Genomic DNA, 26,282 nt, shown 5'->3' with positions numbered 1-26,282 from the left:
CAGCACCTTTGTGGCACAATTTCTTTATGGTGATTATGAGGATGGAAACTGATTTATCTACCCCAAAGTGTTCCCAAAGGCAGGAATTCATCCTCAAGCGCTGGAAGCATATCCCTCCCTCTGGCTCCCGGAGGCTCCCGGAGGCCAGGGGAGGAGTCCCACACACCAAGGGAACAGCCAAGCTTTGCAAATCATCAAATAAACAAGAAAGTTTCAAATTTTACTGCTGATTACAGCAGGCCAGGAAACAGCAAGATTCTTTTTACTGCCAATTCCGCTGGGAATCCTGGAGGACAAGTCAGGAAGCAGAGAGCTGCGGGGGATGGGGGAGAGCATGGCAGCGAATAAAAATCAATACTTTGCTTGCTACCAGGAAAATAAGGTTTGCAACAGTGGCAGCAAACATCTGGCCAGCTACCCAGCAGAGAGGCCTTGACTTTAAACAATATCATCAATATGCAAACTGTAACTGCAAGCTGAGGTTCATGAAGTATTTGCCTCCTATGAACTTGTGCTGATATTTTAGAAACATTTTTTAAAAGTTACATACACATTAGATTTTGACAGATCAGGAATCCATTATTTGGGGCTGCTCCTCTGTACAAAACAGGTCCTGCAGAGTCTTATTTTCCCATCTGGCAGGCTTTAAATATATTAATAAACATTCAGAAGAGACTAACAGTTTCTTGAAAACATAAATAAAGAAAAAAAATCTAATTTCAACCCCCAACACCCTTAGAATCCAAGTCTATCGTATATTTATTCAGCTTTAAGTCACCATAAATTTTCTGGAGAATAGAATTCTCATTTCTAGTGCAGCCAATCACTTCTAATAATTGGGTTCTTCTTTTTACAAATCACACTTTATTATCTTGTACAAAGAAAACAATAAGTGGCACTTTGCAAGTGATCATTTTGATAACAGGCTGAATAAAGCCTGCAAGCTTTAGAACAGGACTTTCTCTGCTCATTTGGTTAAACTTGGTATTTTTACTGCTTGTATCTGTGTTACACAGTAGCAGCTGGCACTGAAAGGACTGAACTGTACAAGACTCTTAGATTTTTTTTTTCTTGTCTTACAGCAAACATTTCAGAAATACAAAAAAAAAAAAAGGCCAAAATTATACTGCAGCAGAGCACATGGAACATATTTTCACTCAGATCTATTTAGATGTTACTTATGGTTTCCATATTCACCCCATCCATGTCCGCTTTATACCTCAACCTCTCCAAGTAAAAATAAAGCAAGCTCCCCCCAAACTCCAGCAAAAGCAGAATTTACAGAAGATGAACATTTCCACTGTGAAACTCTCGAAAGTGCCTGTGATGACACTAGAGAACAAAAAGCTTCTTTTCTCTGTGCCTGTCTGCAGCTCTGGCAGTTCAGCAAATAATTTAAACCAGTGAGATGTTTGAGCTGAGCACTGGAAACAGAGGTTAGATCAGGAACATCCACTAGAACCAACTTATGGAGACCTAGGAGAGTTGCTGAATGTTTCTGGGAGATTTTTCAGCCAGGTTTCCACTGCTGAGAGGCATGGGATGGTTTACAATCCTCACCAGCAATCCAGATGTGATCTTTATAAACATCTAAACAGCCTTGGCCCGTCGGAGTTGTATCAGCCCTTCTCCTGTTTCAGTTTGGAAGATTCCATCCCTTTCTGGAAATAATTCTGAGCTGGGATAAGGGGACACACAAAACCACCCAAATGGGTGGGCAGAGAGCATCAGACTTCATCAGGGAGCCCCCACTGCCCAGGAGTGCTCAGGACAGGCTGGCAGCCCACACCAAACACCAAAACTATTCCCTGTCCCACCACCAGCCTCTGCCTGGGCTCCACAGCCTCCAAAGGCAGGATTTCATTCCCTGCTCCATCCCCCAAACAGGCTGGAGCACTCTGGCACCTCTCTGCTCCTTCCTGGTCCTACATACATCCACATTCCTCTGCCCTCCCAGCAAGATATAGCCCCCAGGCAGGGAGGAGAAAGAGAGATGAGCCACATTTTCCCTTTCTGATTCACAAAGTGGGCAAAACCTAAGCAAAAATGTAGATAATTAGACCTGTCTTTGTTTTTCCTTTTTTTTTTTTTTTTTTTTTTTTAAAGAAAATGTTAGCTCTTGTTGACAGCAAAACTTCAAATTGTCCTATTCTCTGTTGGCTGGCCATGAGTAATGGACAAATTCAAACCCTAAGTTATCATTTCCTTATCCAGGGTTGCCTGAAGCTGGATTTTTAATTGAAAATGCAATACTGAGCCCAAACCATGGTGGTCATTGCCAACAACTCAAAATTCCAAAGGTATCAAAAGTGGACTTGTTTACAGAGGGAAGAGCCAAGATTTGACATATACATAAAATTTTGGGGTAGCTCTAACTTGCAACCATTTTCACATCAGAATGGTAACTTTTACAGGACAATCAAGCTCATAAATTAAGCATCCAATGATGGGCAAACAAGCTTCCCACAGTCAAACCTATCTATGAGGGCAACAGGAATGTCCTTCACAACAATGACCAAGTCAGGGAGTTTAATTTCTCTTGGCCTTTTGCCTTTTCAGCATTTCAGTTTTTATCCCTTTAAAAAAACACAAATGGACCTGTTATCCAGAGGCTTATTTGGAATGTTCAGCTTAAACTCTGAAAGCTGAAGCGTGGCATCGATCACACCGCATTTTACTGATTATGTCAGAAAATGCTATTTGCATTTCTGCATACTGAATTAACAAAATGTAGGTCAACTTTGTTGGGTTTCTCTTGTTTTTTTTTAAAGGCATGCTGAACTTCTGAACACTTCAGTTAAATCACCACTCTGAAACCAGTATGGACTTTAGGTGACAACAGGCACTGTGAAGAAATGATCACACTGCAGGTTACAGACTGACTGAGTATTTGATATTCAGGCAAATTATCATTCCCATCTGCCAGTGCACTTCTGCCTGTTAACTGCGGCCCTAAATCAAATCTTGGGTTCCTACAGGTTACTACAGTCTCCCTGGAATATAAAACCTACTGTATGGCTACTCTGGTTTCATATAACAACTATGTCATTAGTTAATGATTTAAAATTTTACCCTCTGTGAGCAATTCACATTCCACTGGACTGCTGGAGTGGTTTCCACATATTTATTTTTTCCCTCCCTTTTAAATGCTACTTTAGCGTTAAAATTCTGAAGTCAATATTATAAAAATCTGTTGAGACAATGTCTCAGGATCATTAACATATGTTCAAGTGTTTGAGTAGTCTGAATCTTGGTGATGTAATGGCAAAAAAGTACATCCAAAATATTTTCAGCTATATTCAAAATGGTTTTTTACTGAAGACACAATTAAATACACTTATTTTGGCTTTTAACTTGAGATCTTCAGAATTCCTTATTTAAAATTATAATGAGTATTGCTCTCATTGCTGTTTTTTTTTCAACTCTATTTGAAAGAAAAGAAGTCAAAAAAGTTTGTGAAAACATCCCCAGAGACTCACTCACACTGTGATTTAAAAAAACTGTAATGGTTCAGGTTCCATTGTGAACCTCTTTCAGATAATTTATTGCAGAAGACAATTCACATCTGTAGGGACACTGAAGCATTCTGTTACTCTAAATAACTGAAAATAGACACTCAGCTGACAGGAAAATTTTAGAGAAGTCAGGAAAGATGTAGCTGAAACCAGAAAACAAAACACCACAGCCTGAAGGAGGGACCTAAAGGACTGGACTGGTTTTTACTACTATTGATCCTGGCACTTGGAAACAGCCAAGAATTTGCATCATTTATGAGGATCAAATTCATGCAGGCAGGTAAAAAAAGGGAAATTCATTTCTTTAGACTGAATGCCTGCTGTCCATCCGTGACCACACTCTCAACATGACACTCAGAGCAGCTCTGTCAGTACTGCTCAGCTTTCTATACATTGAACCATACAGATTTTACATTAGAGGGCTATGAGTAATATGAATTAATACAAATTTAAAAATAAAATAACAGTTTGATTTTATCTGTACTGGTTTATAGAGATCCAGGCTTTCAGTTTTTCTTCATACTTTATATTTCTCTTAGTTGCTCACATTTACCCCTGTGTTCTTGATAAAACAAACCTATTTTCACATACTTAGGTCTCCATTTCAGCTTCAAATTTGTTAATGTTCCCAATTTCCAGAAGTGACAGATGACCACAACATACAATATTTCTGCAAAGAACTATTATTTCTGTTACTTAAAAAACTAACAGAGAATTAATTCCCCATTGATTCAGTGTTAAAAGTATTTCCAGGCTCCTACACATCACCTCCAGCTGGCAGAACCTAAGTTCCTATTTCCCAGAACTAATTTAACAACACAAATAGGGACCAAAATCCTTCAGCAGCACCAACACCACAGGCATTTGAGAACATTACAATAATAACAATAATAAAATATGATTGTAGCAAACCTTCTACGCTCAGCTTTCATCTTGACAGACAATTAAATCCAGTGCACCACCATGTGGCAACATATTAGGGAATGGTTCACATACCAAGACCTGTTTTCTTCCACCTTCAAAATTTTTTGCTATTTCTTATAAAATAAATGTTAACAAATCCTTCTTAGTGTTTAAAAATCCCCCTTAACAAGTTGGCACAGCTTCACTCATCTCAAAGGCTATTTTTTAATACACCTGGACTAGCAAAATAATGCATGAGCATTTTTATTTGTAAAACACAGTATTTACCTAAAAACAGAAGTGCCCCAGGACCAGAGAACAAGCTCTGTTTCCTGCCAGCCTCGCTCCCTCACACAGGAGAAATCTGGCAAAAGCCTCTATTGCACATCGAATTCCTTTCAAAACATAAATACATTTAAAAAAATAAATCAAGATAAATGCTGGTCTCACATCTGATTAAATGCTTAAAAACAATCTTGAGAAAAAAATCAAAACCTTGAAGGTATACACATGCATTATTTAGCAGCTGCTCAGTTACTCTGGAACTGCCTCTCTCCAGCTGAACAACAAGCAAATAAATTATTTTTTTTCCACGAGAAACAACAACACAAGGTCTCAACAACCCTAAGAAAACCCTGATTCCCAAAGCCAGCATATGCCACTTAGTACCCCGGAATTTACTTCTGCAGCCAAATGCTAAACTCAGAGGGGAAAAAAAGCCAGCTTTTCATTAAACTGAACAGCCTTGCCTCGCACAGCACAGCGCTGCTGTATTTCACCTTATCACAAAATTCCAGAATTCAACCTCAGCTGATTCTGGATTTCATGAAACAGAGACTTAATTCATCATGCCTTAACATATTTGTGAGCCATTTTGTACCAACACACTGAACTAGCAGCAAAGACTCAGCACAGCCTCCTGCCAGGAGCTTTATCTGGACTCCCCATCTCCGCTCCGGGCTCTTTCTCTCTCTCGGCTCACCGGACCTAAAGGCTCTGCTAAAACCGCTCCGAAATCTGACAGAAATTTGGGTGAGGATGTGCAGCCACGCCAGGGAGGCAGGCAGAGCAACGGGTTCCCACAAGCTCCGTACCTCCAGCACTGGGAAAACCTGTCGTGGAAGAAGCTGGAGCAAGCAGCGCTCTCCTTCCAGAGCCCAGGACAGACAGACCCGCGGTTCTCCTGCTGCAAAAGTTGCTTTGGAGTGATGTGGAAGTCTTACCACAGAGCTCATCGTCAATCCAACCACATTAAAAAAAAAAAAAACCAACACACCCCAAAAGCCGAAAAAAAAAGGTAATTCACCTCCTGCTTGAAGATGACGCTGGAGTTTCCTCATCTGCAACTCCAGGTCCCCTCCTTCCCCTCTCCCCCAGCCCAGCCCTGCTAACACGAAGCCTGAAAAGCTCTTTCTCTGCTACGAAGACCATCACGATTTTCTGCCAAAGACAAACCAATAGCAAGAACACAATGCACATTATGCAAGTTACTGCAGAGTTATGCAAGTTAGATGCATATTTTCACTCGCTCTGCCGAGGACTCCGAAGCCACTTGTTTGATGTGGATGCCTACTCTTATTCCGAGCTGTCAAATCTTCCTCTGCTTGTCTCAACTGGCTTTTTCACACTAAAATTTCAAGCACTTGCTACGGGTATTAACGAAGCCCTTCCATTACATACAATAATCGAGGCCATTAAAGCCACAACATCTGAGCACAGTATCACTCATGTTTACCCCCAAACCAGGTCTTAGGAGACGTGGTAGGCAGAGCACAGCCCCTAATTTATTGCAGATACCCCACGCTCCACATTGCCAAAACAGAGGAAAGCATCAAAAATCTCTTGAGCCAAACCAGGCCTCATGGTGGAAGTACCACCTCACAAGCAAAAGGAATTAGAGAGTTACATAAACACTCCTATGCTGAAAAAAAAATATTTGTTCAAACACCCCCCGAACCTGGTGGTTTGGGGTTTTCGTGATCTACCTCCATACTTCTGCAGTCAGCACTAGTGGAGCAAGAAGACACAGATTTCACATATGGCTTTACAGTCAAAAGTAACTGGGAGCAACTTCTCCAACAATATAGGAGCCCTCACTATTTCCAAGATGAGCCAGACAAAAAATGCAAGCTTTTTGGGCACTAAATCCATCAATTTCAGCGGGAGAGCTATCAATCTACCATTTTAGACAGCAGCTCAGAGATCTGACCATACCTACCAAGGAATGTGGAGACATACCACTTTATTTCTAATTTCTGCCCCTTCTCCCCTATTTACCAGCACTGCCTGTAACAAAGCATAGCAGTGACATCCCAGTAACTTTGCAAAGCCGTGAACAAGCCCCCAGAACCTGAACCCTTCTGCTCACCCACCAGACACAAGCACACAACCACTTACAGCCCCAAGACTGCTCCAAGCTTCAGAAAGCAAACAAGGTTAAGGGCACTCCTCGACATCCAGACTTCTGAGGGAAGCAGCTCCTTCGGCCAGGCTGGATTCATCTCATTTGGGAGCAAAACCAAATCCAAGTGTGATGCCTTACGCAAGCAACAACTATTTATCTAAGGAGTTAAATAGAGCCTGCTTTTACAAGTAGCCTGTGTCTCATTCTGAGAAACACAAGTAACCTCCAACAAACCTGAAAGCTGCACAGATTCTGAAATGGGAGGCAGGGAGGAATATATGAAAGAAATCCGGTTTTAAAAAAAGGAGAGTGGAAAAGAATTAAAGATCTTTACAACGGGTATTTCAAAACCTTCCAACACACCCAGCACAGGTATCCCTTCCCTGAAGCAGGGCACTAACTGCACAGGGACCACCTTATAAAGTTACCTGCCCAAACCTCAGGGAACAGGAGCATTTATTTTTAAATCACTGATTAAATTCGATATTTAAACACTTTTAACAAGTTCTCAGCTGTAACCAACAAGCAGTTTCAGAGTCCCTTCATGCAAATACCTTCATCCCACGAAAAAAAAAAAAAAAAAACAACAACCAGCCCAAACCCAACAAGCAGTCCTCTATTCCCAGCAGCCTAGAGAGGATTATACGGCCACTGAAGAATGCCAGTTGTTACTACGTGCATTTTAAAACAGAAGGGGGGAAAACAAAAATCATGGAAAAAGACAGGAAGCAGCTCACCTTTATCCTGAGTGCAGGACAGGATCTCCTCCTCTTTGGGGTTAGTCACCTGGGTGATAATGGACGGGTTGTCCATGGAAACAGAGTGAGATTCCACCTGGCTATTTCCCTCTCAGAGGCAGGCTTGTGTGCGGGGCGGGGGGGGTGGCGGGGGGGAGCGGGTTTGTTTGTTTAAAAATAAAAAAAAAAATCAAGGCGCAGGTTTGTATTTGGGGAAAAAAAAAAACGATCGGGAAAAAAAAAAATAAAAAGCTCAACAAGCAACCCCTCCAGGAGCGAAACCGAGGGGAAGGGGGTGGGAAGGACGCCAAACGCGATGCCACCGCGGCCTCCTGCCGGCGCCAATTCTGCACGGCGAAAGGGGGGGCGGGGGGGGAAGGAGGGTAAACCCCCCCCTTAAAAAAAAAAGAGAATTAATCCAATTCACCCTTCCGGGAAGCCCGCCGAGCGCTTCCCCCCGAGCCCCCGCCGCCTCCCGAGGCGGGGGAAGCTCCCCCGTCCCTCCGCTCCGCGCCTCCCCCCGCGGCCTCACGCCGCCCCCCGCATCCACCTGAGCCGCCCCTACATACCCCCCCCCCGCCGCCCGCCCCCGCGCTTATCTCATCCCCGCGCCCCCCTTCCTCCCGCGGGCAGCGCTCGGCGGAGCGACGCCGGGCCGCCCCCTCCACCTCCACCTCCACCTCCTCCTCCTCCTCCCCCCGTTCCCGGGTCGCGGGCGAGGAGGGAAGCGCGGCGAGAGGGGAGGAAGGGAGGGGAAAGGGGCCGAGCCGCTCCCCGCGCTGCGCCACAACCCGCCCGCCGCCGCCGCCGCTGCTGCCGCCGCCGCGCCCCGAGCCCGTGAGCGCGCCCGGCCCGCCCCGCGCCGGGTCCGGAGCGAGGGGCGGGAGCGGCAGCGCCCGGCGGTGCGCGGTAAACAACGGGGAGGGGCCGCGGTGACGGCGGAGGGCGGGCGCAGGGAGCCGTGAGGGCGCGGGGCGGGCCGGGCCGAGCCGCCATTTCCCGCCTAGGGCTGCGCGGGAAAAAATAAATCACGGCGCCGGGATTGTTGGGGTGGCAAAGGAGCTGTGGGGTCGGCGGGTTGGAGCTGTGGGATCGGAGGGTTCGAGCTGTGGGATCGCCGCCGCCGTGTCAGCACCGAGTGCCACCTGCGGGATTCCCTCCAGCGCCTCACGGGACGGGGATTGCACCGCCTCATTCCACCGCCTCGCCGGCGCGTTCTGTTTCTAATCTCTAATGTCGAAGGAGTTGACTCTAGTGTCCAACCGAAGCCTCCCCTGGACAATGCGCGGCTGTTCCCTCTCCTCCTGTCCCTGTTCCCTGGCAGCAGAGCTGTCCCCTCCTGTCAGGAGCTGTGCAGAGCCGCAGGTTCCCCGCCTCGATCTCCTTTTTCAGGCTGAACCCCTTTCCCAGCTCCCTCAACCCCTCCTGGGGCTCCCGACCCTTCCCCAGCTCTGTTCCCTTCTCTGCATCCGAATACATGAACAGGTAAACCATCTGATCGGAAGAGGTGTGAAGTATTTTTACTTTTCTTTCAGAAGCAAGTGTGTAGCTCAAATCACAGAATCACTCCATTTGGAAGTGACCACAATGGGTCATCTTGTCCCACGTCCCTGCTCCAGCACAGAGGACCCCAGCAGGGTCATCCCAGAGCACAGGATTGTGTCCAAATGGTTCTGGAATATCCCCAGGGAGAGAGACTCCACAGCCTCACTGGACAATCCTGAGAGCTCGGTCACTGCACAAGAAGTTCTGCCTTATTTCCAGGGGGATCTTCCTGGGATCATTCCTGCCCATTCCTCCTGTGCCATTGCTGGACCCCACAGAGCAGGGCCTGGTCCCTGCAGATGCTGGCAGGCATTGGTGAGGTCCCCTCAGTGCATCCTCACAAGGCTGACCAGCCCCAGCTCCCTCAGCTTTTCCTCATAAAAGAGTCCATTAATCTTTCTTGTAACCTCTGCTGGACCCACCCCAGGAGTTCCATGTCCCTCTTGTACTGCAGACATATGGATGGTAGGCTTGGCTGCTTCTCTCACAGCAAATACTCTGTCTTTTTCCTAAAAGGCATGTCTGGCTCTCCAGGAATTCCCAGAGCTGCTGGTTGCTGGTGCATGAGGATATAAATTACAGTGTACTTGTCCTGATCCTACCCTCCTCTGTACCTGCCATTACCCAGAGCCTTGGGCCTGATGGTGAGGAAAGTACATGGGGAGACCCACCCCAAATAATGGCTCTTTTATGGGGCTACCAGAGTGTAAAACCAAGAGAAAACCTTGTAAAAAGGCATGGTGGTGTATTTAACATAAATAAAGAATTGTAACCTCCTTTGCCTCCTAGAAAAAAAAACAAACTAATGTATATTCAAGCCTCCATTGTAACCTTGCTACATTAAAGATAGGTATAATTTTATAATTAATTAAATAAATGGGGAAAATCCTTCTGTAGCTGGCATAGACACAGGCAACATGAATTTTAGTGATGTTGGTTACAATTATCTTCTTTTTGCACTAAAAGAGGAAAACACTGACAATTTGCATTAATAAAATATTTATAAATTTATCCATGAAAAGTTTTACTTAACAGTAACAAAACTTCATGGCATTAACTCCCCATTCCTGAAAGTGTCCAAGGCCAGGTTGGATGGGGCTTGGAGTAACCTGGGATAGTGGAAGGTGTTCCTACCCATGGCAGGGAGTTGGAACTGGGTGATCTTTAAGGTCCCTTCCAACCCCAGCCATTCTGGGATTCTGTGATTCCTTTCAGCTGCTAAGTTGGGTTGCAGAAATGACCATTTGGTTTAATTCCAGCAATTTAAGCAGCTGTTTTTGTTGTAGCTCTTCCTGGCTGTGAAAGAAGGCTGTGGGCCCAGCCTCGAGGAATTTCTGCTCTGCAGCAGTGCCACATCCAGTTTCTGCAGAAAATGACTTAACAGCTCGGGGGCTTTGTTTCATTCCTGCAGTCAACAGATTTAAGCATTTTGCTGTGAGCATTCAAATCACTGTGTTTTTTTCCAGTGTAGAAAAAATCATTCCAAATCTACCTGTGCTTTCTGCCTCCAAAACTAACACTCCCTACAGAGCAGTACAGGCAGAGATACCTGTATTGCAGGTTTCTGGGACTTGTATTTTAGGTTTTCCTGTCCTACTCTTATGACAAACACTTGCACGGGGAGTGAGCGCGATGCCACTGCTTGCATTGCATCCAGCTGTGCAAGTTCCAACCTGCTCCTTGGCTTTGGCTTCTCCAGACAAGAGTCTTGCAGTTACAAACAGTCCCTCACAGGCTGGATCAGGCACAGGGGAACAGGAGTTGGTACATGTTGGCTGGTGGAATTAGCCCTGCTGCCTGTGAAGGCTGGGAGCTGCTGCTTCTGAGCTATTATGCAGCTTTATCACAACTCTGGTTATGTTGTAACCCTGCAAGTGCTTGATCTTTTACCCGCCCAGGCACTGCAGGCATTTTTAATTATCTGAGGGTTAATTTGCATAGGAGCTTTTGCTGAAACAATAAATTCATACCTCTGTTATTATCTGGTATGAGTTTCTGTATCAATATTTATATTTGGGTAAAACCAAAGAAGCTTCCTGCTACCATTAAGACAAAAGAATTGCTTCAGAGCAAGTTCAGGAGTCAGCCAGCACTAAGAACACCTTCCAATTCTTTGCAGGGAAAGGGAAATTGTAATGTGTGGTGGGAGAACAAGCGTTCCAATGCCTCTTTCCTACGCAGGGATGAGGAGACAGAAACATCTTGTCTGCTGAAAAGCACGTTTTGCAAGGCTTGACAAATACATTGTTCACCTCGAGCCAATGTGGTCTGTGTGATTTTAATGCTGGTAAGATTGTTTCTGCAGCTCCTGTGGTAAAACTCCAGTCCAACAGCTCACTGTGTGTTCATCTTCATCAGGAATTTGGTATTTGCTTCAGTTTAGAGGGGGAACTGCTTTTGTGGTGATATAAAAGGGGGAAGTAGAGTGAGGGGATGTGCCAGGAGGGGCTGTCTCTCCCCGTGCTTGTCCCTTGCTGCTGCCATGCAGCTCCCTCACCCCTCCAACCTAAGGTGGAGAGCAAAAAAGCAAGATACTGACAGCACACAAGGAGCTGTAGAAAGTCCATACTCTTGCAGGGCAGCAAGAAGCAGAATGGAAGCAGAATGGAAGCTGTTCTTGTCCCGGCAGCGCTGCTGTAACCTCACAAACAGGTCCTTTCCCCTGGCCATGGGATCAGCCTCTCCCACTCCCACCACTCCCATTCCTGTGCCAGTTACCAGACTGATGTTACAGAATCAAGAGCAATCCATGTTGTATCCTTTCTGGTTTCATTTAGGAACGCTCTGAAGTGTGTACAGTATCTTCTATCTATGTTTCTTTGTGTGCTACATGAGCTAAATCCTAACTAATCCCATGGAACAAGGGAATGGTTTCATCTCCCTGTCACAGATCAGAGGTGGAGGTACAGACAAAGCAATACTTAGCAGGGAATTGCAGCACCAGCTAGTAGGAGATCCAGGTTTTCATCATGACTTCTGACATTTGTCCTTGCTACTAAAATGTGTCCCTCTCTCAATGCCACAGGATGTTTTATAATGCGGGGGGAGGGAGAGGGGTGGATGTTTTTAGCGGGACTGTTCTGCATTAAAAGGAAGCATTTATTTTCATTGGTATCAGCTCTGTGAAGTCTTGACCCTGGGCCCACAATGAGAGTTTTATCCTTGACTTTAATGGGAGAACAATCAAGGTCTCATGATATTACATCCTAAAGAAAGGAAAATACTGTAGTTTGTATCAATAAGATAAATGTCTCATACTTAGTATAAGCGGCTATATTCTTGCAATAAATGGTTTTTTAGATTGATTAAACGTCTTAACTTCACCTCAGCTATTAATCACTTTTGGCAGCTGTTTACTGCTTTGTATACTTTGAAGTAATGGACATTATTCCTTAATTATCTCATTGCAGCTCAGTCATTGTTTCCTAAATAGTGCCATTAGAATGGTAAATTGCAACAGTAAAACAGTGTCAATAGGAAGTTATGAAGTTCCCATTTTATGATGCATTCATAAAGTTAACTCAATCTACTCAAAATGTGGCTGTGATTTCCACACAGTGACCTATTTGCTATGACAGAAGAGATTCTGATGAAAAACAGTTGAGTTTTAAGTGTGCTGGGACCCTGCTTTTACCCAAGTAAAACACAGCATATTCCCTGTTGGAATATATGTGCATATCAGAATTTATTAAACTAGTGCTTGTTTGATCACTTTTGGTTTCACTGAGTGCTGTGAATTCTGAGGATTTTGTGCCTTTGAATCCAATGCATTTATTCCTGTGGAAAAAAAATGAGAAAACTCCAAGCAGTGCTGTCATTTAGATGTTACTATTGTCATTCTACAGAAGGATAAGAGAACCAAATCAATCAGAAGAAATGGCTGCTTTTAGTTTCATCTCCAGATCTGGCAGCAAATCATAAGGTAGAAGTTGTACAACAATTTCCATTCTGAGTCCTTTTTTCAGTCAACTGTAACTGTCCTGAACTTTAACATTATAAGTTGTCTGTTTCAGGCTGAGTTGTTTGGGTGGAATTAGTATTACTGTCAGTCTAAGAAAGAGTCATGAAACTGGCTTTCAAGTACTGTAACAGAAATTGTCTTTCTTCTTTCTCCCTAATAAAGGTTTTTAGGGAAAAAATAACTTTGGAAATTATGAGTTCTTGTGACTTTTTTATTCTCCTGGGATTTTTACTGTGCACATGAATAGAAAATGTAGTTCCTTACCTTGGGCTAAATTAGTGCTAAAGACAAGGTGAATAGATTTTTTACTAACATTAAGAATCTATGTTTAACCCCAAATTTCTGCAGACTCCTAAACCAGAAGATTTGATTAAAGAACCCAACTAAGATGAAGCCTGTCTGTGCCAGATGTCAGACACCCCCAGGAGAAACAATGCCTGAAAAGTGCTCGACCCAGAGGGAAGCAAACATATAATTCAAATGCCTGGCTGTAATTTTGGTTCTGGGTTGAATTCAGCTGGTGATCCACAGCTGGAAGGCTCTGAGGGCTCCTCACCAGGTGACCTACAAGTGACATATCCAGTTCTACCTAACTGCAAATGCTACACCTTTGCAAGGCAGCCTGCTTTTATTTATTTATTTATTTATTTATTTATTTATTTATTTATTTATTTATTTATTTATTTATTTATTTAAGAAACCAAATAATCTTCCAGCCTTGTCAAAGGCTGGTGAGGAGTCCCATTCATGTGCTCATTGCATCTTCTAGTTCGTCTGGTCAAGCTTAAACTGTCTCCTGCTGGGATTCAGCTGGCAGAAACATTTGTCAAACCCAGGTGGCTGAAGGCATCAGGTTGAGTTCTTTAGCCCAAATAATTTATCCTAGACTAGATCAGAGATTACTCTGAATCTGTCAAACTCCAGAAGCAATAGCACAGGGACGAAACCCAACCATTCAGGAGGCAAGAGCAACTTCAAGTAGTGCAACTACTTATTTATCTGCAGCCTTAGACCATATTAATGCTACAGAGAGGTGGTGGATGCCCCATCCCTGGAAACATTCAAGGTCAGATGGGGCTCTGAGAAACCTGATCTGGTTGAAGATGCTCCTGCCCATGGCAAGGGGGTTGGACTAGGTGACTTTTCAAGGTCTTTTCCAGCCCAAACCTTTCCATGATTCTACAGCCATTTGATGTTGGTGAGAGATGAGAGGTGGAACATGTCAACAGTAGCAGGGCTTCACTTTTGATTGTTCTGCTGTTTCACTTGAGCACAAGAGTGGGACAGGATAAAAGGTGGCTTTGCCCTTATCTGGTTACCTATTGTGAGCAGTCTGTTCTCCAGTATCCTGCTGCAGCATTCCTGCCAATAAGGCTGCAGAGGCTTGGTTTCCATTTCAGTTTCACTGGTTGTCAGAGAGTTTATCTGTGAAACAGATATAACAACAGCTAATCTCATGTTATGGTTCCGTGGCTGTTTATAACTCCTATTAATAGCAACCATGGAAAGCCTGAGAGTGGATTTTATAAGGCACTGGGGTAACCAGTTACTGCACATTCCCCTGAGGCTACGTAGCATCAAGTGTAGCAGCTTGTCCTTTCCAGACTAGGTCATGATCATCTTAACTTTGGCATTCCCTATCTTTTGAGGATTTAACTTCATGCATGCTCTTAGTAATTCTTTCTGAGACATGATTAGGAAACAATTGATTTTGCTCTATGATTTATGCTTACAAAGATTCCAGCTGATTTAAAGGAGACTCCGTAATTAGGCTCTTCCTTGTGCACCAGCTCCAGTGAGGATTTCGCAGCACTTAAAAGGGATTGACTGGACTTACACTGGAGAAAAATAGGATGGGTCCATGATGCTTTGGTAAGTCTTAGAGGTTAATATTTTTAAATGCTTCTAAATTCTAACTGCTGGTAAAAGTGTGTGTTTTATCCCCCAAATGTGGGAAATGTTCTTGTAATACCCGATTCAGTGAGGCATTGACCATTGTCACATATAAAACAGGACAACAAACACCTTCTTACTGATAGGTACATGATGGGGCTGCTGAGTTAATGAGGGCACTGGTTGATGGTGCCACATCAGTGACACAGTTGTGGTTTCCCATGAGGCACAGCAAACACGGGAAGGTATTTGTCTGCCGATTCTGGGGGAACCAGCTGAGGAGCTGTGAGAAAGTCCTGCCTTTGTGGAGGATGAAACAGGATAAGAAAGTCATGACAAAGGCCTGAAGCAGCCCTCAGCAAGGACTTCAGGTCATCTTGGCACATGGGAGCAGTAATTTATTGCAGGAGTCACTGCTGAAATCATTAGTGTGAGCTATGGAATAAAGCAATAGTATGAATAAAGGCAGTAGAATCTGGCCTAATTGAGAAACAGAAAAGGAGGAGTGAGTAACACAAAAGGTCTTGTAAGTGCAATGTCCTGTCATCTGAGTCAACTGATAGTCATGGTAAGTAGCCATCTAATTTATTTTTTAAAGGACTCCTCACAGGAAAAAAACTGCTGACTGTTGGAAAAATAAAGTCAAAACTATTAAGAATTGCAATGAGAAATTCTAGTCACTGCCTAATTCTCTGCCTTTCATTTCAAATTGCACAAATGGTAACTTAGCCTTTGGCCTCATGCCTAGAGAAGCACCTGAGAACACATCATTGCATCATCATTGAGAGTCCATTGGCCTTTTTAAGTTATGGGTTGGCTGTGGAAAGTGAAGTGGCTTGGTTGGTTAAGGCTGATACTAGACCCTACTAGCAGTGAGTGACTACCACAAAAAATGCTGGCATGGAAACCACAGGCACTCCTTGAAGCCTTTGGAGCTATGATGCTTCCACTCACACCATTCGTCTAATTGAAATTTCATTCATGTGGCTGCTAGAGGAACCTGAGAGTGTCAGGAATGTGAAAGAGCATTTTTCATGATGTGGTGTGGTCTGTGTGGCTGGAAGTAGAGAAATCAGAGTCAAAGTGGGGAGGTTTGAGTGAAGGAAACACGACAGATTTATGAAAGGCGTCTGTGAATTCTGTACACAAGCTATGAGGGGAAAGCGTAGATGGAGGAAATGGTAAGGCAGAGGAAAGGAAAACGGACTACAGAAGGAGGAGGAAATAGGAAATCCTTGAAGAAAAACTCCTAAGGTATCTTGACATTTCAATCCTAGTGTCTTTCCCCTCAGAATTTCAAATGTAGGGTGGACTTCAGCAGCCGGTTGCTGGAGAGCTGCAAAGAAACCTGGTGACCTTTGTTGGGAAAAGGTGCTTTAGATATTGGAAAAGCAGAGATGACTTAAAGGAGTTCCGTGGCTGTCCTTGGAAATAGTATTTTTTTCTTCTCCAATTGTCTCTTTTGCAGCCAGTGTAATGAAAAGATATCCAGTTCTGAATGCACCAAGTGCTCCATGTAACTTTGCTTTCCTGAATATATAAAACAACACAGGTGCTGCTACTTGACTGGTTTCTGGAGATTCCCAAAGCCAAAGGCACTGGCCACCCACCAATAGTTTGGAGCAATATCTTCCACTTTTCACTGTAGAATTTGTGTTCCAGTAAAAAGGCCATGAAAAATGTTCCCTGATAAATATCTACGAATAATAGAAGTGTCTAAGCCTCAGGAAGAAGCACTTATGTAGGACGACCTGGATGAAATTGAGCTTAATAAAAATATTTGATTGTGAGATCAAGATAATTCAGTAATCCTGTCAAAACTAGTCTCATTGTTCTGGGTTTTGTGCAAAAAGTAGTAGGAAGTGACCCACAGCATAAAGATCTACAGTTTTAAGTGTCAAAGGAAATATAATTTCCTGTGGAAAACTGAAGCATAGAAAGAGTAATTGAACTGCAATTACACAGGGAATTTCTGGCAGGGTTGGGACTACCCAGGCTGCTCCTCTCCTGTCTGAGGCTCAAGCTGCCCTTTAAGAGCTTGAAAACCAACCTGGTAAAGGCACAGGAAGGGCTGTGGTGTGATAAGTTGTGTACCCCTCCTGGAAGACAGGCAGTGTCTGTCATTCCTGGTCCTGTCCCCCATCCATCAGGAAGAGAAGCCCTGTGTGGATCAGCGGGACACGGGAGCTCGGCGCTGTGAGCAGACACAAAGGGCTCACGGAGCGTGTACGATGGCCTCACGCAGCCCCAGAGCAATCGTTTGTTAGGAAGGTGCCAAGTGTGAAAACGTAACCCATGCCGGGTCAGTGGGTCAGTGGGAAGCCTCTGCTTGTTTATTTTTGGATTCGCCATGCCAGCAGGATCCCGCTGAACTGGGATTCCCACAGAAGCCATTCCCAACCTAAAGCCCGTCCCAAGCCACCAACTTCATGAGTGCCAGAGCTGTCATGCACAGCAGGGACGTGGCTGGAGTGGAAGCAAAGAGGTGCAGCACTCTCAGATGAAGATGTGTGGGCAGCAGGCCTGTCACAGCAACAGCGTGTTGAGTGCTCCAGAGACTGATATGCCCCGTTAATTCAATTAATTGCTTCTTCAGCGTGGTTGAGAGATCAGCCTGTGAAGTACAAATATCTCAAGCCAAACAATATTTTCCTTGTCTGCTGTGGGTAGAGTGTTCTACACATGGCTGTCTGTCGAGTGTTCAGCTGCAGTACCTGCATTTTGATGTTCCCAGGTGATTTTCTCCAGGCTTCACAGGACAGCCATCCTACATTTCACTTCCCCTTGGGTCAGTAAATGAAATATTTTCCTTGCATACTTGTGTTATGTTCAGCTGGGGATATATTTGGGTACAAGTCAAACTGGTGTTTAGAGACTGTGATAAAGCTGGAAAACAGCATGGCAGTGTGTTGGTCCAAGCATCCCTTGCAAGGCTTTACTCCTGGCCAGTCATCCAGCAGCTCCATGCAGCAGGAACATTCTCCAACCCATTTGCATGCAGGGAAGGCTTTGAACAGCCTGAATTTTCCCCTTGGCTGAAGGCCCTGTGCAAGATCCACACACTGTTTAGGACCTTTATGCATTAGCTTTTACCAGAATAGTTAAATAATTAAGACAGTCTGCTGGCCAATATACTGATAAATGAATTACTTGGGTTTCCGTAGGCTGCTATTTATGTGACCATGTGGTTTGTTGTTTGCAAGTTTTTAAACAGCTCCAGCTACAAGTGGGACTGGTAGAGTCATGGAGGGATTGTACTCTTTGGGAGAGTTGGGTTTTGACCTGGTGGGGAACCCTGAGCTCTCTCCCTGAGGAGAGATTTGTGGCTCAGGGGTTGGGTTTTATTTGCAGGGTGCCTGGGCCTGAGACAAAATCAACAAGCAGCTCTTAGGACACCTGCTTGACCTATAGTGCTTTGATTTAAGGAAATTAAACTCTACCCTATAGGGAAAGAGCTGAAATCCTGCTGCTTTTGGGAATGTTATTTCAATGTACTTGTTCAGTGAGTTGGCCTGGTAGTTTACAATTCAGAAACCCCGGAGCACTTGTGAATTGTGAGGGAAGTACACTATTCATTATCTGCTCTCAGGCATTCATCATGCCAGCGTAAGCTTCAATCCTCTCATCAGGATGCAGAACATTACTTATGACCAGTCACAGGCCATGAATAATGGCTTAACAAAATGAACAGTTCTCCAGCAATTCAGACCCAGGTTTGTTAATCAAAACTATTCAGAGACAGATTCTGGAAGCCCCTCAAACACTCTGAATAACACCTACCCCTAGTGCACCCTCTTTGGTTTTAATTGTATTTATAGTTTAGCAAACTTTTTTTTTTTTCCTACATCTGGCTGACCTCACCCAACAGACTCACAGAAAAAGCTGAAGTTTGCCTGCGCCAAAATAAGTAGTTCTTGTCTCATTTTGCATTAGCACTTGCTGTAGAAAACCACTTTGGCAGTGACGATGAATCTGCATGTCTCTTCCAGATGGGATTTCCATGCTGGTCAGCAGCTAAGCGCTGCCTAAAGCTAAGCACTGACTTAAACCTATCTTTTCTTCTTTATGTGGGGAAAATAAGTCAAGTGACATGTTCTTTATGGGACCTCATGCACAGCAGTAAAATGGCATGGCCATATTTATCCATGTGTAAGATTAGGCCCTGTTCTGGTTGGTGTTTCACATCAACAGCAGCTCTCTCTTGTATATTGCCAAACACACTTCAGGCTGCTGGAAAGTGGAATATAGCAGTGTATTTGCAACCCAGTCCCCAAGTATTCCTCTACAAATGTTCAAAGCAGCTGGTAGCTCAAACTCTCTTCCCCAGTCGTAGGAGGCGTCTTAATTTTTTTGGTATTCTGAGCTGTGCCAAGGAGGCTGGTACTTAATTTCCAGAACCAGGGATTGATTAAGTTGGAACATTTTTTATATGGGCAGATAGTGATGGGGCAAGGGGAAGCAATTTTAAACTCAAAGAGAACAGCTTTAGATTAAATATTAGGAAGAAATTCTTCTCTGTGAGGATGGTGAGGCCCTGGCACATGTTGCCCAGAGAAGTTGTGGACTCCTCATCACAGGAAGCATTTGAGGCCAGGTTAGACTGGTCTTGTGTAAGGTGTCCCTACCCATGGCAAGACAGATGGTCTTTAAGATCCCTTCCCACCCAAACAATTCTATATTTCCATAACTCTATGATTTCATTAATGGAGAGCTTTCTGGGCAGTTGATGTAAGGTCAAGCCATGGAAATATTCAACTGAGTCTTGTATCTCTGATAGCCTTGGCTGTCACTGCACATATCAGGTTAGGAACCCAGGAGTGGTTCCCCAGTGCTGTTTTGGGGTATGGGAATACCAGCACATGTGGAGGTGTAATGATATGCCCAGGATCCTCAATGCATTCCTACTCTTCTAATATACTTGGGATGAAACTCCCCATGAGACCCTCAGGGATGTAGTTACCAACTTCCATTGTGGTCAGACTCCTCTATGTGTTTGAACAGAGCTCTTTATTTTATTTTACATATTCATTTTTGAAATGGTTTCCAGGGCATAATCTTCCATAACCAGTTCTTCTTCCTGAGGATCATATTTTGGGAAACAGCCCCAGCAGTTTCACCCCTGGAATGTATTTCCCCGTATGATTAAATCTTGGTCCCTTTGTGTGGGTGAATCAGGGTTCAAAATGAGGAAGAAAAACCCCTCTGGATCCATGTCAGAGGATCTCTCTATCAGCAATGTCTGGTGCAGGGGAAGCAGAGCTTGCTCAGGGTTTTTTTTTTTTCCACCAGATTACATTTTGATGCACTAGCTGCAAGGAGTGGGAAGGGAAGGAGCAGGGAAAAGAGGGAGAAAAAAGGCTCTCATCCAGAGAAAAACCAGGAGTGCTTATCTCTCCCTCTCCCTCCTCTGCCTTGCATTCACTGCCTTCAGCTCTTCATCATCTCTTTCTGCCCTCAGGGGTATAAATGTAGGCATCTGTAGGGGAATAACCCAATACAGGGTTTTGCCTCCTCTTAGAAGTTTTTCAGCAAATTTTAATTTTGGCCATTTCTTTTCTTCAGGCGTTGTATGTTCTTTATTTGAGAAAACACAGGAAAAATGCAACCCAAACAACATTTCAGTTTCTCCAGCAAAGTTTCTATTTTGATTTATTGAAAACTTGTCCAACCAGTTATTTATATTTTATCTGTGAAAGATTCAAAAAATTTCATCCGAAACATATTTCCATGGAAACGTCCATCTTTGATGAGATGTCTTTCCTCAGATGTTTCAGCTGAAGAATTTTGTCAGTCCTGGCAGAAAAAAAAAAAAAAAAAAAAAAAGAGTGGGGGACAGAACAAAGACCAAGCTCCCAGGAAAACATGCAATGCTTCAAGTTAATAGGCTAAAATGTCAGCTGGTAAACTGCCATAAAGCCAGAGAAGTCAACCAGTCGACCCGAGTCAATGGAGCTATGCTAATTTACACAGAGGATGTGGCCTTAGATTTTAATAGAACCAGCCAAGCAAGCTGTTTCTCCACTTACCCATCCTCCTCCCCTTTTAATAAGCTCTCAGTCATACCCGGCCTATCCTTTAATAATTCACCCTTCTCTCCTCATGATCCCTCTTCCCTCTCTGGAGATAATGGGATGGGATTTTCTGCTTGCAGCCCTCACAGAAATATCGTAGACAGGTTAAACTCTGCACAGCTGGCTACTGGCTTCTAACATATCCCTCGTGCCTCTTCCTGGACTCTGATATCCATCTTCTCTTTGCTCTTTGCTTAGCCAGTGCCAGCTGACTCCAGTGCAATTTGCCATATATTACAACGCAGCGCATCGTGCTGTAATCTATGGATCCCGGGATATTGAAGTATTAAGCTCACAGAGCAATCAATTACTTTAATGGGAGCTGTGTGCGTCTGGCCACCACTCTGGAAAACAGATCTATGAGATAGCTCCAGGACACAATCCAGCCTCTGGACCAAGAGGCTCCTCTACTGTAGAAGTTTTTCTTGCTCGGGGCCAAACACAATTGGCAAGATGCACATTATGGTTTTTTTTTGTTGTTCTGTGTAAATGCAGTATGAATGACTGTGTGAAACTGCTCCATCCTATTTAACATGTAGCTGTATGAAAAAAATACTCCATGATCACCAGTTACAGAGTTGCAAATTTCTTGCCCTGTTCCCTTAAATTTTTTAAGACTCACCAGAGTATTTTTCTTAATCTAGTTCTAGTTTCTAGTTTTCCCTCTTTACTGCTTTGGTTAAATACAACAGAGAAGTGTTGATACAGAAAGATTCTTGCAAACCTTAAAAGGCTCAAGCATATTGGAAGATCCTCATTAAAAAAGGAGCGACACCTGATTGTCTCCTATAGAAGTAAATAGTTCTGAGTCTCCAGAGGATGTGAGCCCTTATTTTAAGTGAAATATTTCAAATACTTCAGTTATTTGTGCCTGGTCTTGTTCACATGGAGGAGTGAAGATACCATGGAGAGTCTGAGATGTGTCCTGTGTTGATTTCTCAGACACCCAGGGCATGGAGCAGACCTTTTGCACACCTTTTCCCAGAGTAGCTGAGATGGTGTTTGATTGCTCCAGGTACAGAGCTGTAACTGCATCTTCCAGAAAAATAAAAAGTAATGTGTGAGAATGGTTCCCTTACTGAAGCCTTGTGGACTTTGCATTGATTAAATCAGCGTTTTGGAACGACAGAAGTGTGATTGATGTCATTTGAATTTCAGCTCAGCATCTTGATTGGCATTTTTGCGTAATGACTTTTCCTTATTTGTTGAATTTAATTGATGGTTGTTGCGTTTATTTCCAAAGAACGTTGCTTTAATTAAGAAAAGATCTCTGCTCTACAGAAATTAATATTCCCCATCTATATGGCACAAAAGTGTGTGTGGTGAACATAGAGAATAATTAGTAGCTGTAGGAGGAGAACTTATGAGAAGATGATTATGAATATGCAATAGAGGAAATAGACTACAAGGAAATTAAACCAATAAATTTATGAGTGAATAATTGACCTCTGAGTAAATACGAGCATTCTCTCCACAGCCACTTGACGTGTTGCTAACCACTCAGTATGTCAGAACATTAACCACCCTTTTAACCAACCAGTTCTTTGCTGTTGGCAAAGACTTGCTCTCCAGAGTTGCCTTCCTGTCTTGCAGGGTGATGCCATAAACACACGTGCTGCCAAAGCTTTGGGATGGGTGGGAGAAAGGTCATGATCTGCTACACACGTGTAAATCTACCCTTAGCCAAAGGAAATGTTTGCAGGGAATAATTAAATCTGCTGCATGATTATGCATTTCAAAGTGAGAGCAAAATTTTATCGACTGCCACCAAATAAAGTCAGGTCTTTCCACTGCTAGGGCATCAGCTCAAGGCTGAGGTTTTCAGAATTGATGGTGAAGTTTCTAAAGTTGATTTTCAAAATTTTCAGGATTTCCATTTTCCCTTAGATGTGGTGACAAATTAGGAATCGTGGCTTCAAAGAGTGTAGGCTAGTGATGTCATCTTTTTCCCAAGAAAGTCCCAATGTCCTCCACATGAAAGGCCTGACAGATGCGAACAGATGCATTGGGCAGAAAAATGGACCTGATGATATTTGTATTTGAGAGGAAGTTTGGATACTCACAGAGCATCCATGAGTAAGGGCTAGGCCTTAAACCTGAGTTGTGTGATGTAGCAAGTGGTGTCACAACTCCCTGAAGAAAGACCAGCTTTGAGGATTCAGAAATCATAATGATAAAAGATAAGATAATGACATTTGTTTGCTGAAGAACTTTTGTATTAGAATGGTCCCTGATGAATGAGGTATAATGGATGTATATTGAAGATAAAGACTCTTTTCATTCCAGAGAGATAAGCTATTCCATATGGTTAGGGACCAAATAAATTGTGAAATTACTGCCAGTTTTACAGCAAATAAATTGATAACAAAGATGTGATATCAGTGGAGCTTTGCATTTCCTCCTCCTTCGTATTAGCTGGTTAGTGCACCAAGCATTTTTTACATCCTAGAATAGAGGGCAAGTAGTAATCTAAAAAATGTAATGATCAACTACAATATGTGACTGATTGAATCAGGAGGGTAGTGTGAAAGATGAGGTTCACTTGCTGGCCTTGGCCTCTTTGTTTGGCAAAGAGAGATAAGAAGACAAAGCTCAGTTTTATCAGAAGTTAACAAATGACTAAGTAGACAAGAATCTCAAATCAACTCTTTATTTTCTGTGATCCAAGTAATTAACGGACTGTGTTTGGATGTGGTAAAAGACCAAATATAATAAACTGGTTATCAACCCATTCATCTTTGCTGGAACGTGGAGTGGTGTTGGGAGGTGCTGTCTGTATCAGGGAAGAACCTTTGGGCTGGGAGGGAGGTGGGCACTGAGCTCTTTCTCCTGCTTGGAAAACCCTCATCTCCAAAGCTCTGGTCTATGTGAGCCCACACTCACAGCCCCAAGTCCCACCCTTGTCTGTCTTGCTGAAAGTCAGAAAATTTGGGGAAGTTCCATTTATGAGCTGAATGAATATAAGAATGAAATCAGAAGCTTATCCCAAAGGAAAGAGGTGGATGATGTGCTCCTCTTCAGCACAGCCTTCATCAGCAGTAAACGCTTCTCTTTCTTTCTGTGGAAATGAGGACAACTCTTAAGATAAAAGCAAGTAATCCAAGAAAAAAAGAGATCCAGTATGATTTTCCATTATATATTGATGGGAAGATTTTAAAGTATAAATCTATGATAGTGGAATAGTTTTGAGCCCCTAGAATTTGCTTTCTGTTGTTAGAATTATCCCTGGCACAACTTTTGGCCTAGACCACCTAGACCTGTCCCAGTCTCCAGCTGGAAGTTCATATGGTTGAGGGATCTTTCCCCATAGGCAGTCTGGATGGAGCCACCCTTTTCTGGAGGCTGGAGGACTCTGACACAGAGTGGCAGCTGGCTTCTGGACCATAAAATGTCCCCTGGTCGAATTTAGTCCACTCCAAGAGGAAACCAAAACAGACATTCAGGGGAGATCCTTCTTCAGCTTCCTCTCCAGCTAAGAACAGCTGGGATAAGATATAAGAGGGACAGGGAAGGTGAGGGATTTCTTACACAAATCATCCACATTAAAAATGACTAGACTGTGTGGAAGATCTGACACCATTTGATTTGAAATTTAGTACTTTTTGGCGCATTCTGCTTTTTCTTAGAATGTTTGTGGAAAACATAAGGCATGATGGAGAGCTGGGATACAGGAATTGAGGGTACATTTTGAGGCTCTGTTGTTGTGCCCTGTTTCAAAACGAACAGCAGCAAAGGCTTAAAGGTCAAGTTCAAGCTGGGGGCTAAGACTGAGATACAAAAGGAGAGAGCAGCAGTGCAGACTCCAAGAAAACATGATTATACACCTCTTCTAATAGGTAAACACACATTGGTCTGGCTAGATGAACCAGCTCTGTAAAGATGAAGACAGGGCTGTGCAGAACTAGAAATCAGATGCTGGATGAGTTTGATTTTGAAGTTCCTGAGAAAGGACTTCTGCCAAGGAGAGTCTGGCTGTATGGGCAGGGGAAGTAAGAAACAAAGCAGGTGCAGAAGTCAAAAGATGCAAAGAGATTGGAAGAAGTACAGGTTATCCTTGTTGAACCAAGATTAACAATTTCTAAGTTGTTAGATACTGTCTTAAATGGTCTGCATCCTAAAGCAGTGTTAAACATAGTGGGCCCATTTAGTTTTTACTGACACAAATGAGAAATAAACCTCTCCACTCACTTGAGCTTCTACTGCATGCAAGATCAAAATCAGAGCCAGAGGCATTTGGAGGCTGAAAGAAATGTTTTTGTTTTTGATGTCTATTTTTGCTGCCTCTATTTAGAGCAAACATAACCAGGGCTGCAAGTGAATACAGTGTCTCTAAAGAGGTGAGTTATTCCCAGCCAATCTGTAGTGGCAGAATGTGGTACCTTATGGGTTTGAAATAGACCATCCTCATTAACTACATGTTGGGCCAAACCCCGTTAATTTCTACAGCCCCTCAGGGCTGAATTTAGCCCATTAGAACAAAGTGATAATATCATTGGAAGCTATTTTTGTGCCCTGTGCTGCAAGTTGGATACTATGATACAGCATAAACTAGCTAAAGCCAAGATATTTTAGGCTTTGGGGCATTAAATTGTTTCTTAGTATTTATCCATGCTTTTCTCAAGGGTACCAACCAGTACTAATTAGTGTACATAAATGATGGCTGAAATTCAGGGAGAATTTCAGTAGCAGGTGTGTTGGGGGTACTTGTGGTGTCTTCAGAGCCAGGTCCTAAATGGCTTTAAATTGAGCTGTGTGATGTGGTGGGACTGTGATTGTGGGAGGTCAGTGATATGGAGTGAAGCAAAACTAGGCAGGAGTCCAGGCAAGATTCCTCCTGAAGTCACTCTCATGGGCCACCTAGGGCTGTCGTGTTGTGTGTTGACCCATGCCTGTTTTAAATTGGAAAAGGAGAGATTTAAGTAAGATGTTAGGAAGAAATTCTTCACTGTGAGGGTGGTGAGGTATTAGCACAGAGAAGTTGTGAATTCCCCATCCTAGGAAGTGTTTTAGGCCAGGTTGGACAGGGCTTTGAGCAATCTGGCTTAATGGAAGCTGTCCCTGCCCGTGGCAGGGATGTTGGAATTGGATGGTTTTTAAGGTGCCTTCTAGCCCAAATTGTTCTGTGATTCTGAAACAGATGGCCAGACACCTTCCCACAAGGGGAAACAGTTGACAAACCTGGTCTATGTGCTACTTCTCAATCTGTCATTCCATTGGTCATTTATCTTGTGGCTTTTGACCATCTTAAGTTTC

The 26,282-nt window shown here is 43.5% G+C and overlaps 1 protein-coding gene and 1 long non-coding RNA gene across 8 annotated transcripts in view; one reads left to right on the top strand and one right to left on the bottom strand.

The window, feature by feature from the left end:
- Positions 1 to 8,083, bottom strand: part of CTDSPL (CTD small phosphatase like) — an 80,651-nt gene extending 72,568 nt beyond the window's left edge. For 2 of the 7 annotated variants that reach the window (XM_012571355.5, XM_030264203.4), the window contains exon 1: positions 7,560 to 7,722. In XM_012571355.5, the coding sequence (XP_012426809.1) occupies positions 7,560 to 7,635 (76 nt within the window). In that variant the 5' untranslated portion in view covers positions 7,636 to 7,722. Of the gene's footprint in view, positions 1 to 5,724; positions 6,768 to 7,559 lie in introns of those variants that run through there. The other 5 variants (XM_002196455.7, XM_041714333.2, XM_002196463.7 and 2 more) reach the window with 5 other exon arrangements.
- Positions 8,084 to 8,190: 107 nt separating this feature from the next.
- On the top strand, positions 8,191 to 13,236 carry LOC115493606 (uncharacterized). The gene is made up of 3 exons (XR_012054406.1): positions 8,191 to 8,468; positions 9,095 to 11,858; positions 12,515 to 13,236. It is a non-coding gene; the product is annotated as an uncharacterized lncRNA (long non-coding RNA).
- Positions 13,237 to 26,282: the final 13,046 nt, after the last annotated feature.

This window comes from Taeniopygia guttata, chromosome 2, assembly GCF_048771995.1.
Source record: "Taeniopygia guttata chromosome 2, bTaeGut7.mat, whole genome shotgun sequence".
Lineage (NCBI taxonomy): Eukaryota > Metazoa > Chordata > Aves > Passeriformes > Estrildidae > Taeniopygia > Taeniopygia guttata.
The sequence above is the reverse complement of the archived record's forward strand: the minus strand, read 5'-3'. Positions and strand labels throughout refer to the sequence as shown.